The sequence below is a fragment of the Vanacampus margaritifer genome, chromosome 5 (genome assembly GCF_051991255.1).
Source record: "Vanacampus margaritifer isolate UIUO_Vmar chromosome 5, RoL_Vmar_1.0, whole genome shotgun sequence".
NCBI lineage: Eukaryota > Metazoa > Chordata > Actinopteri > Syngnathiformes > Syngnathidae > Vanacampus > Vanacampus margaritifer.
In genome coordinates this window covers 20,269,568-20,288,149 of record NC_135436.1, presented here as the reverse complement: position 1 = coordinate 20,288,149, position 18,582 = coordinate 20,269,568, and the positions used below count along the sequence as shown (strand labels likewise).

The 18,582-nt window shown below is 41.9% G+C and overlaps 1 protein-coding gene across 2 annotated transcripts in view; it reads right to left on the bottom strand.

The window, feature by feature from the left end:
* Positions 1-1,873: 1,873 nt before the first annotated feature.
* Positions 1,874-18,582, bottom strand: part of kmt2a (lysine (K)-specific methyltransferase 2A) — a 51,448-nt gene continuing 34,739 nt past the window's right edge. For both annotated transcript variants that reach the window (XM_077567021.1, XM_077567022.1), the window contains exons 24-34: positions 18,372-18,521; positions 15,686-18,185; positions 11,891-14,512; positions 11,736-11,807; positions 11,429-11,655; positions 10,265-10,339; positions 9,855-10,029; positions 9,632-9,739; positions 9,464-9,544; positions 9,037-9,166; positions 1,874-7,314 (exon numbers count right to left, since the gene is read on the bottom strand). In XM_077567021.1, the coding sequence (XP_077423147.1) occupies positions 7,039-7,314; positions 9,037-9,166; positions 9,464-9,544; positions 9,632-9,739; positions 9,855-10,029; positions 10,265-10,339; positions 11,429-11,655; positions 11,736-11,807; positions 11,891-14,512; positions 15,686-18,185; positions 18,372-18,521 (6,416 nt within the window). In that variant the 3' untranslated portion in view covers positions 1,874-7,038. The remainder of the gene's footprint in view (positions 7,315-9,036; positions 9,167-9,463; positions 9,545-9,631; positions 9,740-9,854; positions 10,030-10,264; positions 10,340-11,428; positions 11,656-11,735; positions 11,808-11,890; positions 14,513-15,685; positions 18,186-18,371; positions 18,522-18,582) is intronic.

The following is an 18,582-nucleotide window of genomic DNA, read 5'->3' as shown; positions in this document are numbered from 1 at the left end:
ATTTTTAAATACCTGAAATTTTAAACTTTCAAATGTCTTTGTTTTAATGTTGACCAAAAACTAAAGGTTCCCAGGGTCAGCAGCATCTTTTATAATGTCAACTGAAAATTTTTTTAAATGTTTTTTGTTATTTGTCAAGATGCCCAATATTGGCGCAGATAATCGGCCGGGGGTCTATCCCTATTTGAAACCCTACTTTTGAACAAAATAACCATACTTTTAAACCCTAATTTAGAACCTTACTTTGAAATCTGAAGTCACACGTTTTGACCTTTTAATTTTTTTAATCAATAATTTTATAGCCGTTGGTATAAATTGTGACCCTGCTTTGAAACCCAACTCCTAATCTGAAACCCAAAATCGAGTTTAAAACTTTACTTCTTCAATCGTAACCCTATTTTGAAACATTAACATCTTCAAACCCTAATTTGAAATACTTACCAAAGTTTAAAACCCTACTTTGAAACCCTAATCATATCTTAAAACTAGGTTTATGGTTCCAAATGACATTTTCAGTTTACAGTTCAGATGTCAATCTAGGTTTTCAAATTAAGGTTAGCATTTCATTTGAAGTTATGGTTAAGATTTCAAATGAGTTGCATACTGGATCAAATTATTCTCTGTCTTAAAATGAAAGGAATCGGCACCCGAGTCCGCAACAAGGAGTCATGATAAAGTAAGTGGACTCATGATTGTGCTCTATGGTTTAACAGGCCGGGCTGATGTGTGCTTTCTTCTCTGAGCTAGCCATGAGTCAAGACATGTTTTTAATCTGCAGCACCCGAGTCAGCATGTTGTGCCTCCGGATTCCCCCCGCTGACATGTTTTCCTGTTAATAAAGCAAACATGACAAAACACTTCGAATCAACGCATGCTCGGTGGCTGAGTGTGGAGAAACAAAACCAGAACAGATGGAGGGAGGGAGGGAGGGAGGGAAAAAAAGTGTATAGTAGTGCACTTTTGTTTATTCAACGTACAGCAGATGCTCATTTAGGGTGTTAAAAAGATGAAGAAGAAAAAACCTTCTGGCCAGTTCAGTTGAAAACTTGCATTTGCATATACAACAATAGTTTGGATTAACATTAGCATTTGGCTCAAACGGCTGAAAAGGAAGCATATGGCAAAGGTGAGGTGATGTCATCTCATCATGTCACTCTTCTTAAACCTTCCATACCTTTATAGGAAACTCTCACCTGTTTTGAAAAATACCCTGCATCATTGTTTGCCGACTGGCTTGCACTGTAAGAGGTTACTGCGAAAATGTCAGAAAAAGACGACTAGAACATCTGAAATGTATTTGGGTGTTGATCAGAGGCACTTGAGATGGCGTCATTGTGCTTACTCTCATTTAACACGAGTTTAAACGTGATTGGTTAATTCCTCAACACAGACACGTCTCAAGTTGTAAGAGGGTGTGCACACTTATGCAAGCACATAATCTTAGTTGTTTTTTTTACTGCCCGTCTCAAAAATATTTTTTTCCTCAATTGAGTTGCACAATATGGTAGCGAAGTACATTCCAAAATCAGGATTTTTTTTAGGAGGGGGGGGGGATAGAATAATAATAATAATAATAAAAACTCAGAAAAATAGGAAAAAAGATTCAGAAAAAAAACTTGAAAAAATATATTTTTTTAATTATTCAGAAAAACAGAAACAAATATTCAGTAAAAAAAAAAGTAAAAAATGACTCATAAAAACGGGATTTTTTTCCTTCAAGTGAACGCAATATGCTTCCGTAGTACAAGATGCTTATTGACAAATGAAAAAAATAATTCATAGCTTATAGTTAGACATGTGTACGATAAACAGCATAAAAGATGGCGCCATGTAAGTAGTCCTCCCACACAATGATCACGAGACAAAAAAGGCATAAAGGAGACATGTTTATTATTTAAACTATCACTTAAATAAAAAAAGTGCATAGAAAATAAACATGATTAGAAACTTTTCTTTTTACACATTATGTACAACTTTGTTTCCTCATTATACATTCAACCGAGTATAGTTTTGTGGTTTATTTTCTTTTTTTTTGTGGTGGTGGTTTTCCTTCATTGCTGGGAGAGAACACGTTTATGAATACGATGATGATGATGATGATGGTGGTGGCAGGAGGATTATCGATAAGACAAAAACACATATTGAAGGCATTCAAAGAAAGAGCCCGTTCATGTTTTCTCCCCCCAAATCACTTCATCCGCTCCCACAGCGACACCACATTCCATCCAACAAGGCTGATGACTTCAACACCAGAAACAATCACGCACGCACACACACAAAACACACTTGTTCGACCTCTCTAAAAACTCCAAGTAACAACTCCTTTGTGGATGTTGCACAAAATAAATAAATTAAAAGTTCAGCATTATGACTCTATTTAAAAAAAAAAAAAACAGTACATGATAAGTACAACCAAAGCTTCAGAGGACTTGAAAACCGCCATTTTGGTGGGATTAAAAAATAATAATAATTCCACAAATCAAACTTTTAAATTATTACCACATCAAGTAAAAGTCCCTGTTTGAACATACAATGAGAGAAGGGGGAAAAGGGGGTAATAAAATGAAGTGACCTCAAGAAATTCACAAGCACATGAAAACACTTACACATCACATAAAACTGCTCCTTTGTGGGTGGGGGGGAGGGGGGGAAAGAACGAGAAGAAAACAAACAAACTGCGCCGCTCCTTTCGTGGCCGAGGTGCGATCGCAGGCACAGCAAAAACTTGTACTGGATATTCAATATACGAAAAAAGAAATGATGCACGTTAGTTTCATCTGATAGTACTGTAACACAAAAAAAACATTATAGAGTACATTGAAACATTGCTAGTATAAATCGGTTGTTTTTGCTACTGTAACTAAGTTTGTCTGTCCATTCCATATATTGTATAGATACTAACGTACAAGACTATGCATGTGTCCGTATAATATTGTCATGTATTTATACTATAATTACAGACGGAGAGGGGGCGGGGCCACTGGTGTGACCCCCGCCGCTAAGAGGAAATGAAGTCCAAGGAGCCTTTTTCGCCCAAAGATCGGGCGTTATAGACGGAGCCCTTGAGATCGGCGGACGTGTTTGCGCCGATTGCTCGCATGTGAAGCCGCACACCCGCGTTCATCGGGCCCGTCGGCACGGCAACGGAAAAGAACATCCACGCTCGCAAATTGAGGAACGTGGAAGAATCGAGTTTACATTCATTGTAGCAGCACAACCCAGCCGGTCCCGTTCATGCGCCCTCACCGTCAGGGTAGGGGTTTAGGCCCACTTTACTTTGGTGCCCGTTGACAGTCAAGTGCACTTGGTAAGAGCCTCACAGGTCCCACCGCTCAGGGGCCACTTTGCCCCCATGGCATGGATCAAGCGCAATGTGTGGGAGTGAGGGGTGTCACCAGAAAGGGGGGGGCAGCGTGGGTGTCGCCGCTAATGATATCGGCATGAACGGCAGTGGAAAAAAATCAAGTCCTAAAATTGGGTGAGCACAGGCCACAGGTCTCGTGGCTCAGTGGTGCTTTTTTATACGCAAGGAGTATTAGTGCCACACTGAAAAGAAGGGAAAAGAAAAGTACATTTCTAAGAATAAAGTCATATATATGGTAGCCTAATAGCATTGTTGCCTAAGTTATTTTCAACAAGAAAAAAGGACCGTTTAAGCAAGCACGTCGGTAGTTAATGTTAGCCTTATAGCATAAGTGCCAAAGCATTGAAAAAAAAAAAAAAGAACCCAACTCGAAGGGGGCATTTGACACAATATAGCTCAATATGCTTCACATACTGTAATAACAAGTACAGTTAGAGATTTAACTTGGATTTAAAAGGCTTTTACACTTCTTTATTTTTATTATTATTTGTATTCATTCATATTCACGCTGATTACATACCAGTACATAAAAAATAATTATTTATCAGGGTGACTTTGTGGGTTATTCATGGAATTACATCCATCCATTTTCTTAACCGCTTATTCCTCACAAGGGTCGCGGGGGTGCTGGAGCCGAACCCAGCTGGCTTCGGGCAGTAGGCGGAGGTACACCGTGAACTGGTTGCCAGCCAATCCAGGTCATGGAATTACAGTCATTTTTAATTTTTGGTCACAATATCAATGACAAAATACTGTTGTCTGAAAATTGTGGTTTTTTTTTTGTTGTTTTCCAGAAATGCTCCAACATGACTTAGGCAACTATGCTATTTGGCTAACGATATTCAACAAGAGAAAAGTGGTATGATTTTTTTAGAGGCAAGTCATAGTATTAAAAAGAATTAAGCGGTTTGTTTTTGAGCAAAAAAAAGATGTATATTATTTAGATGAATGTCGGAATATTACAAGAATAAGGCCATATACTTTTTTGAAAAAAAGTTGTGTATATATATATAGTGCACCCCCGCTGTTTGCGGGGATAGGGACTGTCCACGTATAATTGACTGTTATTAAAATAAATGCTTCTGAAACGGAATAAAACAAAAACAAAAAACATATCAGCAACCCACCCCAAAAAATCTTCAACAAACGCTCAAGTTACGTTTTGTATGAAAAACGAGGTGGGGGTGATAAAATCAACTATTTAAAAATACTGTAATAAAAAATAAAACAAACTGTATTGCCTGTATTTCTCAGATTAAAATTGTAATCAGAAATTTTAAGTCTTAATACAGTATTACAAAAATAAGGCTGAATATTTGAGAAGAAGTCCCATTTTCAAGATAAAAACTTCTGGGATTAAAATAGTGATAGTTGCATATTTCTCAGATTAAAATTGCAATATTTTCTAGATTAAAGTTATTACAATAACAGGGAGTCAAATAACTGAGAAAACGTAATATTTCTGACATTTAAATAAATGCTGGCGTCAGGCCAAAACTTCGTACCTCCAAAAGCGAAATAAATGCTCAACACTTTAGATTGCTCAATAACTTGTAAAAATGACACCCACATGCCGATTGACCAAAAGTAGAGATTTTTTGAAAAAATATGAAATTTGCCAAATTGTGATTTACAAGAATTGTGCCCAATGCCAGTGATATTTTGAAAATTAAAGTTGCGCTTTAGGATAACAAATTGCACATAAAAAAAAAGGTCTATTTCGAAAGTTTATAAAGAATGATTCGAGATTAAAAAAAGGTGGGGGGGGGTGGGGACAAAGTATATTTTGAGAAGATTTATATTTTAAAAATTATTATCGAATAACATGGATTTTTTTTGTAACTTTATCTTTTTTTCCCCAAGTAATATGATTTTTTGATAATATTGAACATATGCTCTTAACATAACCTTTTTTTCCCCCCATAATATTATAACTTAATGTTCATACCATGATGACAGTATTGTAACTATGACTTTTTTCTTAGAACTTGTTTGTCTCATAATGACATTTTTTTTAAAATTACTTTCCATGTAGCTCTAATATTCCTTTGTACTCACCGGCGGTGTGAAACACCAAAAGAAAGGCACCTCCCTATTAAGACCACAAAAAAAAAAAAAAACACTGATATTGAGACTAACTTTTGTCTGACTTTGTTGATGTGTACTTCCCGATATGACTGCCTGGTTCTTCCGTTTCTTCTCTGTGAGTTTGATGTGGTTGAGGAGACAATAAGGCTGGAGAGAGTTGACGTCAGATAAGGATCAACCATCTAAACTCTCCCAAGTGCATAATAATAATAGTTCACATGAGCCACACTGCCAATTATAAACGACGACAACGACAAGAAAAAGAAATGAGCTTTGACCAAAAGGCCCGAGTGGAGGAGAGCTTCCTGGTGGACTGAAGACAAGCGGACCAAACCGCAGACCAGCGTCAGTCTTTGGAATCAAACAAAAACATTCAGACTAACAAAATCATCATTAAAAACAAACAACAGAAACAAAATTTTACAAAGGCAGCGGAGTACAAAACATAGAGAGCGCTTTAGTGTTTGTAAACCTCTATTTCCTACAAAAAATGGCATTAAAATAAATATGACTTTTTAAAAAAATATAAATACCATCATTAAGTGCTATTCACTAGTGAGTGCTTTTTAAGTCTTTTTTTTTGTTGTTGTAGAAAAATATACATTATTTACATTTTTGAAATCATGACATTTGCCTTTTCTAATAAAAAAGAGAAAAGAGACAAGACTTTAAAAGACTCAAAACACGTAAGAACATTTCCATAATAATAATAATGGTTATTACAACAGGCGGTGCGAAAATATCAATTCAAGGGCGCCATTTTTTTTGTTTGTTTGGTTCTCTTTGCTGTTATCATTTGGAACGATGAGTCGAAACGGAATCATCGTAAACAAGAGACGAGTAAGAACGACGGCGCATTTTTCTAGAAAATCCTCTGCTCTCCATGGATCGCATCAACAGAATAAGACCCCCCCCCCCCCCAACAAAAAAAAAGATAAATAGGTCTACTAAAGCACGTCAGTAGAGTCTCGGGGCCCGTGGCTATCAGTCCACCAGAATCTCAAGCTGCCTTTTTTTTCTCCTTTCTTCTCTCTCTCTCTCAAGCCAGTTAAGAACACAACACTCCCATGGTCAAATCAAGCGCACGGATGTGACGAATAACCTTCTTTTTTTTTTTTTTTCTTCCTCATTTGTGTCGCTCTCAGGTCAGCAGGTTTGTCCTCTTAACGAGCTCAAGTCTCCACGGCTCTGAAGGCATCAGGGCACATTCGCACCAGCAAAATGTGCAGAAAAACAGCTGATCATGATCACACAGGTGAAAATACCGACTAATTCAAACGGATTTTTTGTTCCTTCGACAAATTGCACTTTGGTGTAAAAACGGAACCGTTGATTTGTTTTTTCTTTGAAACACCTTGTAAATCTTTAAACTGATTGCTGATGGGCCAATGTAAAAATATTTTTTTAGGAGTTTATCCAACTATCAAATAAATGGAAATGTCAATCAGCTAAAGATGAAGCTTGGCGAGCCACATGACGCGAAAGGAGGCACGATATATTTCACTTTCTTATTTACGGCCCCTCCTCCTTCTGCATGTTCAGTCCGAGCGAGAGCAGAATTGGGTTCAAAAGTTGGCACAAACTTGTCAGTTGAGGAACTTGCGGCACTTCTTGGCGCCGCAGTTGCAGGGCAGTTTGTTGCCGGCGTCTTCCACGGGGAACTTGTAGTCGTACGTGAGCTCCTCGCCGCGGTGGATGCGGCGGGCGGCCAGGATGACGATGTGCTTCAGGCCGTCCGCCGTGATGACCCGCGAGTAGCAGTTGGGCTCGCACGAGTGGTTGATGAAGCGCGCCGCGTTGCCGTGCACGGTGGCGTCCACCACCTCGTAGTCATCGATGCGGAACATGTAACAGCCGATCCCCTTGGGAGGGAGACGGATAGAAGTCACATCAGTTTGCGCTAGCATGTTAATTATGCTACTATGCTAACCACTACCACTGATGAAATAAAAGAAAAGGTAGTTGGTGTGTGGTGAACAATGTACTAAACTAAATACAGTAAGTTTTCTAATCTAACATGGTTCATGATTGTGTACAGATGTGTGTGGTGTTGGTGTTTTATGATCTCTCCATTTAAAAAAATAATAATAATCTGCCATCTTGTGGGGACGTCATGCAATTGCAAATGCCTCTTAACTCATTCACTGCCATTGACGGCTATAGACGTCAAAAATGCATTTGAAATATTTCTATTAGTTTAACATTTTTTCCACTTTTGTTAACAAGAGTATAAAAACCTATATTTTTGATTGTACATTTAGAACATATATAAAATGTGTGATTAATTGTGAGTTAACTAGTGAAGTCATGCGATTAATTACAATTAAAAAAATTAATTAATCCTACATTTTCTATCTGTATTTCTAAAAAAAATAATCTAGGTTTTCATACTCTTGTTAACAAAAGTGGAAAAAAAGTTAAACTAATAGAAATAGTTCAAATTAATTTTTGACGTCTATAGCCGTCAATGGCAGTGAATGAGTTAAGGTGGAAGACAATTATTGGCGGATTTTCCTTTCTCACATCACTGTCAGACACCAGGGATCAGCAACCTTTCCTGTCAAAAGAGCCATTTTAGGCCAATAAATAACCCAAAAAGTGTCAGGAGCAGCAAAGCATTTGAACATTTTGGACATTTTATAGTTACTTTTTAAGTCTTTTATTTTCTGCTTGAAAAAGAGAGAGAATTTTCTGACTTTTTGGTGGCAATTTTGTGCACATTAAATGGTATTTTTCGGGATTTCTTCTTTTGTTTCTGGACATTTTATAGTTTTTTTAAAAAATATATATAAATACATTTACAGACTTTTTTTGGGCAATTCCCAAAATATTTTATGGTAATTTTCTGCCATTTGTTTTTGGACAGTTTAGGTTACTTTTTGAACATTTTCTTTAATGCCTTTTTTTATTAAATTCTCTGACATTTTTGGCAATTTCATCATCCTTTTATTGTGAAATTCTGCTTTTAAAGTAATTAAAAACAAACTTTTCATCTTTTTCTGGCAACTTAAAAAATGTGACTTATATTTTTGGAGTAGCACAAGGTCATTGTATTGAATTATTTTGTTTAATTGTTACTTTGAGGCCGTCTTGACTGTTTGCTGTCATTTATTTTGTGTTCACTTTTTGTGTGTGTGTATTGATTAGGGGCAGATATCACAAGTTTTTCTTCCTTCTATCCCCTTTCATTTATTTTTCTTTTAAAGAATGAAATACATTTTTTAATTGAATTGAATTGAATATTTAATTGTTTATTTTTAAATCTAGATTAATAATCATTTGAAGAATATCTTATCTAAAAAAATTACACATAAATATGTAAAAAAAATATATTCATTTCTAGTATTTTTTTTAGATCCACAGGGAGCCACAGGAGAGGGACTAAAGAGCCACATGTGGCTGCAGAGACGCACGTTACAGACCCCCCCTGCCCTATAACTATAGTGGAGGGTAATCGTCTTTGGATTCTACAGAAACAGGGGTTCCTAAGACAAGTCAAAAACGTTCTTTCCAATTCTGTGAAAACAAATCTGCGTTAAAGTGATTCTGCCGTCTTAGCCCTCGCACGTGCTTCTCGTACTCACCTTCCCGTCGTAGTATTTCTCCCGCTTGTCCGTGAGCACGGAGCGGATCACGTTGCCAGAATATTCAATGACCATTTCGCCCGCATCGATGGTTTTCTTGCAGAACAGACCTCGGCCGTGAATGGGTGATCTGTAAAACCATGACAAAATACATTTCAGCCTGAGTATAGTCTTATGTATTGTTTTGCTATACTTTTTTGACAACCCTCATAAATCAAGGTTAAAACAACAAAGCTTTGGTATACTTTGAACCCCAAACTTTTAAAGCCGTTGAAAGACTGTGTTGATGTACAATTCGTTTTTCTCAAACATCAAATGTAACATTAAAAAAATCATGTCAAATCTTGTTATCTGCCTCTATCTGAAATTGGATCTATGAGGTGCAAAATCTCTTTTTTTTTTTTTTTTTTAATAACTGATTTCTTACCTGTAGACTCCAATCGTTTCCTTGGAGGTGGCCTTGAGGTGTTTGAATCTCACAGAAAGCGGCAGTTCCATCGATGCACGTCTGCAGTCATGGCAAGGAGAGAACAATTGAACAAATGTAATAACTTCTCTCGAAATAAGCTACACTTTAGTATGCTGTGTGACTGACCTGGCAGTCCTGAGCTGTCCTTCCTCCTCCTCCTCTCCCTGTGACCTGTACTCGGGAGGCTGGCGGTGTTTTGAGGCCAAGAAATTGAACATGTCAAAAACAGACCTCCTGCGGGGAAGGAAAGATAAACATAAGGAACCATTTATACAAGCTGTTTGTTTTTAGTATCGCCATTACATGCATGTATCGTTATTGATATTGTACGTGCGGGTCGCATCCGAACCTGCGGTGGACCTCGGCACGAGCTGAGCCGTGGGGGTTGATGTGAAGCTCTTCGGTTTCCTTGGGTTTGTGGAAACGGAAACGATAGCTCCGACAGTGTCTGGCGCCGTACAGCTGCTCTAACAGGAACACCACAGCCTCATGGACCACTCCCAGCATCCTCAGTCCGTTCACCCCTGTGAGAAGTGAGAAGGAAAACCAACAAGAATATTCTACTTTAGGGAAATGAATGTATATATTTGTAAGAGGGAAATTAAGGGAAGGAGTGCCGAATTAATGATTCTAAATAAACCGCACACTAAAAGAGCAGTAAGAACACAGCTACTGATTTTGTTTTGCATTTTAAAAATGGATTACAATTTTAAAAACTGTTCTGTGTGGAACTGACTTTAGAACAAAGTTGTGCCTTACCTTCAAAAGACACCTTTTGTAGTTTGGCATTAGAGCGAGCTTCCTGCACTTTATCAGTCAGGGACTTCCAGGCATCTGCAAAACAGACAATTAGGGTATGATGTTCAAGTGTGTGCAGTGAAAAGGTGTTTATCGTGCGGGATTTATCTTCCCAAACCCACTCGTAATTGGTGAAAATCTGCATTATGGAAAGACCATGCAAAACATTTTGTCATATGGTTTTCTCACATGCATTTAAACACATTAAAGCAATTTTTTTAACACACACACAAAACTTTTGCAAGTATAAAATAGATGGATAGAAAATACTGTCAACATAGTGTCTGTGCCTTTAACTCATTCACTCCCAGCCATTTTCACAGAAGTAATCCCCTTCACTTTGCTGCATTTTGACTGATTTTCCAAGGCCCATAGAATATTGTGTTCTATTGCTATAAAACACGGAACCTACCAAAAGAAAGATAAGAGTCTCTTCTTTCATCAGGAAAAAAAGTACATTTCTATCTGTTTTTGTTTTGCAGCAATTAGCATTAGAATATAGCTAAGTTTCATCATTATTCACAAATCTATTTAGAAATGTGGGTAAAAGAGATTTTTTTCAACATGGCCCTGGTTCAGGTTTCTCTTTTGGTCTGCTGCCACGTGCTGGCCGTTTTTTGTAATAAGTACCATTTCCTCAACCGTTCTCTGCAGTTGAGAGGCTGCATCAAAGCCTTCCGTATGCATGTAGCATAAAAAACATAAAAACATATAAATACGTGTTTGGGACACTTAAAACATTTAAAATAGAACATATTTATACGTTTTTGAGAGCAAATGAGTTAAGAGGGCTTGCTCGAGTAAAACCTATATATATCCCAATATAGCATTTTTCCTTAAAATTGCATAAAATAAATTTCAATTTTCTATTACCGGTGTGTTTTTTCCTATTTGTTGATAAAATACATATTTTGTACAGAACACACAATATAATGGATTGTAAAGTCCCAATTAGCTTTTTAGACACTTTTACCAAAAGAAAGATTCAGAGAAGAAGATTAGAACTTGGGAACAATGAGACAGTTTTCGATCTCAGAGGTAAAGTTATACTTCTCTATAAGTGAAAAAAGAATTTCAAATTTAATACAACAGTCAGGAAATTTGACCAAAGACTTTTTCATTCACCTTCAATACTTTCACAGCGGATGTGGAATCCGTCTTCACTGTGAATCTCAAAGATGATGCCCTTCTTGGGTTTGCTGTCCAACCCTGTGTCTTTGCTGCTGCCATCTTGGTTGGGCGGTAATGCAACTGCGAGACAACCTGGTCCTGTTACCGTCGAACCTTTGTCTTTCACTGCAATCTTTCCAGGGAAAGCGGGATGTTCTGAATTCTTCTTTTTGCCAAGGACACTGCAAATGATTGAAATAAGCATTGACACAGCTCAATGGAAACCCATAAAGTTGGGTAAGGAGAAGCGGTGTCACCATACCTCTTGTTGGTTGCCTTGTTTGGGGGTTCGTCCGTGTCCATGGGCTCAGGATAGCTCGCTACTTGAGAGGTGCTTTTTTTTAAAAAAAGGGGGACATTTGGCATTTTAAAATCAATTGGGGATTCTGGAAGGTGCCAGCTGTCAAATGAACTCACCGCGACTTAGAGGGTTTTTGTCCTGCAGGGATGTTGTGATGCTCCTCAGCTTGTGAGACCTTGACCTTTTTGCCATTGCTCATGTCTGTGCTCTTCCTGCTCCTTTTGGCTTTGGGTTTGCCCTTTTCTGCCCTTGAAATCGTAATTGTTGCGGATGCCACACCAGTTGAGTTTTGCAGGCTTTGATTGGAGCTGCGGTGTATGGGGGTGGATCTGCTGCTCTGGGAGTGCAAGGGACCCGGTTTCTGGGTAAACACTCCGACGACCCGCCCTCTCGCGGGGCTCAAAGGGTTGGCCGGCGCAATTGTAACCGTGGTGCTCGCACTGGACTCAGCAGTGCAAGCTCTGGAAAAAGCTTGCTGTAGGTGCACGGTGTTGCCTATTGTATCTCCTTGCTGAGTGACAGCCACACTGAAAGACTGCTGCGAAGGCAGGACACAGATACTGTTGGCGATGGATGTCACAGGGGAGCCCAGTTGGGACACCAGAGGGCCTGCCACCGTCGACTGAAGGACCACTGGCTGATCGGACAGGCTCAACCCGTGTGGGCTGGCTTTAAACAGCAGGTTGCTAATGGACCCCGTGATTTCAGTCGAGCTGAGGACAGGCGTGGAGAGGGACACTGAGCCGGCTGTCAGGAGGCCGGCAGCACCACTAGAGGACACAGGAACGACATTTAAAACGGACGGACTGGGGTTGAGTCCAGATGGTAAGATGTGAGTGGAGGAATCCAGCACGCCAGCCTGGGCAGCGCCAGAAATCCTCGGCTGAATGAGTGCAGTGGGATCCAAGTACATGACATTACCGGATTTTGGTCTTTTGATAATATTGGGGACCTTACGCTGAGAGCTGGTTAGGGCGCTTAACTCAACTACGCCACCAGGCTGGCCGGGGATGCTCGCAGTGATTTGAGGGGACGACAGGTTGATGAGGGTCATGTTGGGAGGGCCGACATCCGGTGCCAAGGTGGGCTGACTCCGCGAGCGAGCCAATTTCTTGTTTTTTTTCGGCAGAAGACGAGAGATGGGCCTCTTCTTACCGTGAGCAGAGGAGAGCACGGTCGGGACGGCAGTGAGCGAAGACGCGCTGGAAACAATGGCAACACTGGGACCCAACTCGTGTGGCCGACCCGCCTCGGAGACCAGAATCTGAGGCTGCTCGTGAGCTTGAGAGGACAACCCAATGAGAAGCCCTGAAGTGGTGCTTGGAATTCCCGTCTGGAAGCCAGCCTGGGTCGCTCCTCGGAAAGTGTGAATCTGAGGGGAGTGCGACATCGTACCTAAGACTTTGCCAGCAGCAGGAAATATAGGCTGGGATGCGGACAGCCCGGTATTCAAGCCCGCGGCGAGTGTCATGGATCTCAACACTGCTTGGGAACTCGTGTCCATTACTCCTGTAGCTGTTATATTTTGAGTGACTCCATTTGGGACAGTTTGGAGGACATAGAGAGGTTGGAACTGCTGGTTGACGACGATGAGTTTATCAGGGCTGGGTTTGATGACAGCCGAGGTGGAAACCTGAACTTGGGATGGTCCTGGACCAGGCGCAGGACTGGGGCTGCCTGCAGCTGTGGCTGAGGTAGGGATGAACTTCTGACCCTGGAGAGGAAGCGATGGAGAAGTTGGCAAACCAGGAGTGCCGGGATTCCTTGAAGCGTCCTGGTTAACTGGCGTTTCAACCACTTGACCAATAGCGGGGCTAGGGATGAATGGCTCGGGAGTCATGTGACCTTCAGCGACTTGTGTATCCCTTTTTCCCAAACTTGCAGCGTCACGTTGATTCTCCGAGGGTGACACACCTGGTCCCGCTCTTTTCTTGTCCCCACTCTTCTCTCTGCCAATTGCATCTGGGTCAGTTGTCAATCCCATCATGTTGCGCTCTGAGGTATCTGAGATGAGGTTGCCAGCAGTATGATTCGGAGTGGAATTCACAGTAGGACTGCGTGTGGTGAGCACAGAAAGATCGGAAGGCAGCTCAAGTGGAAGATAAGGCTCCTCCACAGATATGGAGCTGCTCACGCTACTTTCCCCGACCCCTCCAGTCTCGGCGTTGGGCAGAGGCTCGGAGAAGTCATCAAACAGAATATCTTTCCGCCGGTTGACGTCCACGCCGACGTAGCCCTCATCTAGCAGCAGCTCGGAAGAGGAAGACTCAGGCTGCTGACTGAGAGCCTGCATTGACATGGAAGGTGTGTTGAGAACAAACTCCATGATGTCTGACGGCAGAATGTTACCGCAGTCATCACTGTTGTTGTTGTCTGAGTCTGATTTAAGAAGATCTGCGTTGAGGGATAGTTGAGCTTCGAGAGGATCCTGGCCCTGACTTTGTGGCTGCGACTTGGCCACGCCACCTAAAGCGTGGCAGTTCTCTTTCTGTCCTTTTCGGGCTTCTCGAGTGTTTACGCTCATTGCGCCACTGGTGTGCGCGTCCTTGGCAGACTCATGAGAGTCCAGTTTCTCCTGGTGCTTGTCTCTGCCCCTTCTTCTTGGAGTGCTCTTGTGCGGCATAGAAGTTGAGGTGGCCGTGGTAGTCGTGGTGCTGGTGGTGCAGATGCTCGTGTCGCTTTCTGAGCCGTCATCAATGCCGTCGAGCTGACCGATGTGCTGCTTATTACCCAAAGTCCTGTGAAACACAGCAGACAAATGTCAGACGGTTTGTGGAGGAAGCACAATGTTGTCTGATGAAAAACAGCTTTTGAACGTTCAGCAGCACTTAGACCAAATTTATTGATTCACTAATCCGAAGTTGATGCAAGAGGTTTATAAAAACTTAGTAAGGGTGACAGGCTCTTGTCTTGATTGATTTGTTTGACACTTCTGTTGTAAATAGGGATGTCCCGATCACATTTTTGCGCACCCGAGTCCGAGTCACCTGATTTTGAGGATCTGCCGATGCCGAGTCCTGATCTGGTACCTTGGCAATGTATTACGGAGAAAAGTATCCAATTTATTTATTTTACTTGAACAAAACTATCCCAACATGACACTTTTTTTATATGGCTAGCATAGCAGTGGTTTAAACCAGGTAAACAACATTGAAATTCCTTTTTTTTTTGAGCACATCAGTTTTTCAGTTGGTGTATTAAATTAGTAGTTAAACGCAGGCTCTATTTTTTTCCACCATGTGAAATGCTCAATTTGCTCACATTGCAAGTTGCATTGCACTGTCTCCGCTTTCCACATTAAAATATTTCCATGCTACAGACATATTTACTGTAGCTAGCTTGACGTTAGCTTCCTGCTACAACTACCAAAATGTTCCCCCACTGGCTGTGTTTATGTCTGCTGTTTCCAGCTGTGTTGCGATGTTGAGGATTATAAAAACAAGAAATATTTTTGTCTGTTGCTATTTGTACATAATTAGGCCACGTACGTAATGGCACACTTGAGATCAAATTAAGGTGAAAGTGGCCCTGAATAACAATGAGTTTAACACCCCTGCTTTAGGCGTTTTTTCTTCTTCTGGCAATATCTGTGTACCTCTGGATTATTTTGTTGCTTTGAGCCCTTAAAGATATTAAAATTAAAAAATAAATATTATTCTTTAAAAACCTGGCTGCCTGATTCCGATTAGGTGAAAATGATGTGACCGGGCCTGATTTCTGATCAGGTGATCAGGATCGGGACATCCCTAGTGATAAAAGTATAATACAACAAATCATGCTGATGATGATTCATTAAGTTGTGAATGGGGTCAAAACTCCAATTAATTAGAGATGCATTGTCATTAACAACTTGAATATTGTCATAAATCTAAGCTAGTAATGACGAGTATAAAACATTCATATGAACTTACAGTGCATTGAGCATGTCGTCTTCAGTTTTTTCTTGTGCCCTCTGCTGTTGTTCTTCATCTTTTAGAAAGCGCTGGAGCTGGGAGCCGCGACCCAGACACTGATCAAGTCCTTCTATTGAAGGCAGGCCCTCACCTGGGTTGATTATTGTCCGAGTGAAGTTGTAGTAATAAGGGTCCTTGACTCGCTGGTTCATTCCACTGTCGTCGTCATCTCCACTGTCCCCTGATGAAGAGGAGGTGCTCATATCATCTGCCCCGTCCACCTGCCCCTCGGCTGACTTCCTGCGACCAGTCCTCCTCTTAACCATGGGCCCAGTTCCATCCCCGATGCCGTAGAACGGAAGGTCCTCTTCCCCGTAAGAGCGAACCCCGTAGAAGGGTGTCAGCCCAAAGAACATATTGGAGCGAGCACGGGCACTACGACGAGGGTAGCGCCGCTTGGCCGACCCGGAACCGTCGCTGTCATCCTCGTGATGTGTATCGTCCGTAGCTCTGTCATGATAATCATCGGGGCCTTCATCTTCCGTTCCTTGAGTGAGGAGGTTGCGATGATCTCGGAGCTCAGTGCATGGGTGGTCTTTGTGCGAGTCCTCCTCCTCTGTTTGGGTCTGGGTATCAGATTCTGAGCTGTCAGTGCTGCTGGCGGATGGCGAGGAGAAGAGAGTGGGGCGAGCACAGTGGCGGATCCCCTGGCCTGCAGGAGAAAGGGAGGAGGTAGTGGTGGTGGGACAGGAGAAGGAAATAGCATCGATGTTGCTGGTGCCGTTCGGGTCGGTCTTAATGTCGGGTTTCAGCGGTGTTACAATCGGTTTCTTCACAGGTTTCTTTTTCTCTCTCGAAGACAACACTAACTGCTTCATCGTTGGTTTGATGTGGGACTGAAAGGACGTCTTCATCCCTTGGATGTTGTCCACGCTGCAGCTGAAAATTTCTCTGCCCTTTGAAGAAGACCTGTCACTTCCTGGGTTCTCCAGCTTCTCCCCCTGAACCTTGCCATGGGATTTGGTGCTGCTTCCGAGCATCTGAACTTTACTATTGCTGTTGTTGTGAGAGGAGGGATTTGTAACATGGCTGCCAGTGGCTTTAGTGTTATTGTTTAAGAGAGGGGATTTGCTGTCGGTTTTGCTGTTTTGGAGACGCTTTTCTTTGTCCCGGTCTTTGGACGACTCTCTGTTGCCTGCCACCTTGACTTTGGAGTGTTTGTCTTTGGCGGTTGAGGCTGCAGCTGGGGATGCCATGTGCATGGAGCTTCGTTTGACTAGGTCGTCATCTGTCGGTGTCCTTGACGGCCAAACGGGTTTCATGGCCGCCCCAAGAGATGGTCCTGACAAGTGATCATTTGATTTCCGCGCAATAGTTGGCGAGCTGGATTTACCGACAACCGTGTCATTAAAGAGGGACGATGGTGTTAAGCTTCCAGTACTAGCACTGCTGTCTTTCTCCAAGCTGGGCTTGTCCTTGGACTGGATGAGGTGAAAAGCAGACTTGTGATGAGCCAAAGAAATATTCTGGTCTTTGCTTCCATGTTTCCCGTGCTTGTGAGCGTGTTTGGTGCTGCCGCCTCTCTGTTGATGGCTGGAGAGTACAGCAGTGCCCACAGGAGGAGAGGACTGGCCCGATCCGCCAGGTACCAGCCTGGGGTTCTTACTTTCGCCTCCGCCCTGTTTGGATAGGTTGCCAGGATCACTCTCTTTCCCTGAGTCTTTGTTTCTCTCTGTGCTTCTATAAGTGGAGTCCCTTGAGGGAGGTCGACGCTTTTCAGAGTCTCTGCTGGATGGTCTGTCTTTTCCTGCTTCCTTGCTAAATTGTCGATGCTTTTCAGAGTCCCGTGGCGCTGAATCCCTGCTGATGGTTCTTGTTTTTTCAATATCCTTTGAGCTGGAGTCTCTAATGGTTGATTTGCTCTTTTCGACGTCTCTGTTGTTTGACTCTCTGTTGATCTGTTTTCCTTTGTCAGAGTCTCTGTTTACTTGTCGCCTCTTCTCTGAATCTTTCAAAGTGTCTTTTCCGAGAATTCTTGCCCTGTCCAATTCTTTAATAGCTGGCTTCCTCTTTTCTTGCTCTTTGGCTATTGGTTCGCCAGTTTCAGAGTCCTTTTGCCTGAGGTCGCTTGATGATCGGTTCCTTTCAGGATCCTTGGAGGCTTGACCTCGACTTGACCCCTTAATCTTGTCTGTGTTTTGTACTCCCTGATGCATGGAAGGCTGCGGTCTATTCTTGCCTGGCATGAACAGTCTTGCCCTTTCCTTGTCTCTCTGGATTGAGTCCTTGCTGAGGCGTTTGGTCTTTTCGGGGTCTCTGGCGGGTGATGAGATAAGTGGAGGGGGTGAGGTAAGGGGCCGTGGCAAAATATGAGTCAGCGATTTCACCACTCTTTCTTTATGCAGTTGGTGGGTAGGAAGGGCAAGAGAAGGAGAGCTGTTGCGTCGGGCGTCAATATTCCGCGTGGCAGGTTCCATCGCGGACTCACTGGTTTGACTCTGGGGTTGAGAGGAACCTCCTACAAAAAACAACATAGGCATTTATCGTGCAATTTACCTTTGAGAGAGCTGATGATGTCTGAATGACTCTGACAGTTTAAATTAAAACCGAGAATTATTTTAGTATTGGTTTGTATTAGATTGAACTTCTGTACATAATGGAGTTTCCAGTGAGTGTAAGTAAACACAAGAATGTAATTTTGTACCTAGAGAAGGCAACAGGCTTGGGCCTTGTGAGTGCAGGGTGGCAGGTGGGTAGCTGGGTTGCCGGTTTCTGGTGTAGACTCTGAGCTTGGGGGTCTTTGCAGGGGACAGAGTCTCTGCACGCCTTGGAGACTCAAATGGATCAGGAAAATCTTAATATGGGAGGAAAAGTGAGATTATCATCAAAGTGGTTAATCATGCTTCCAAAACTGG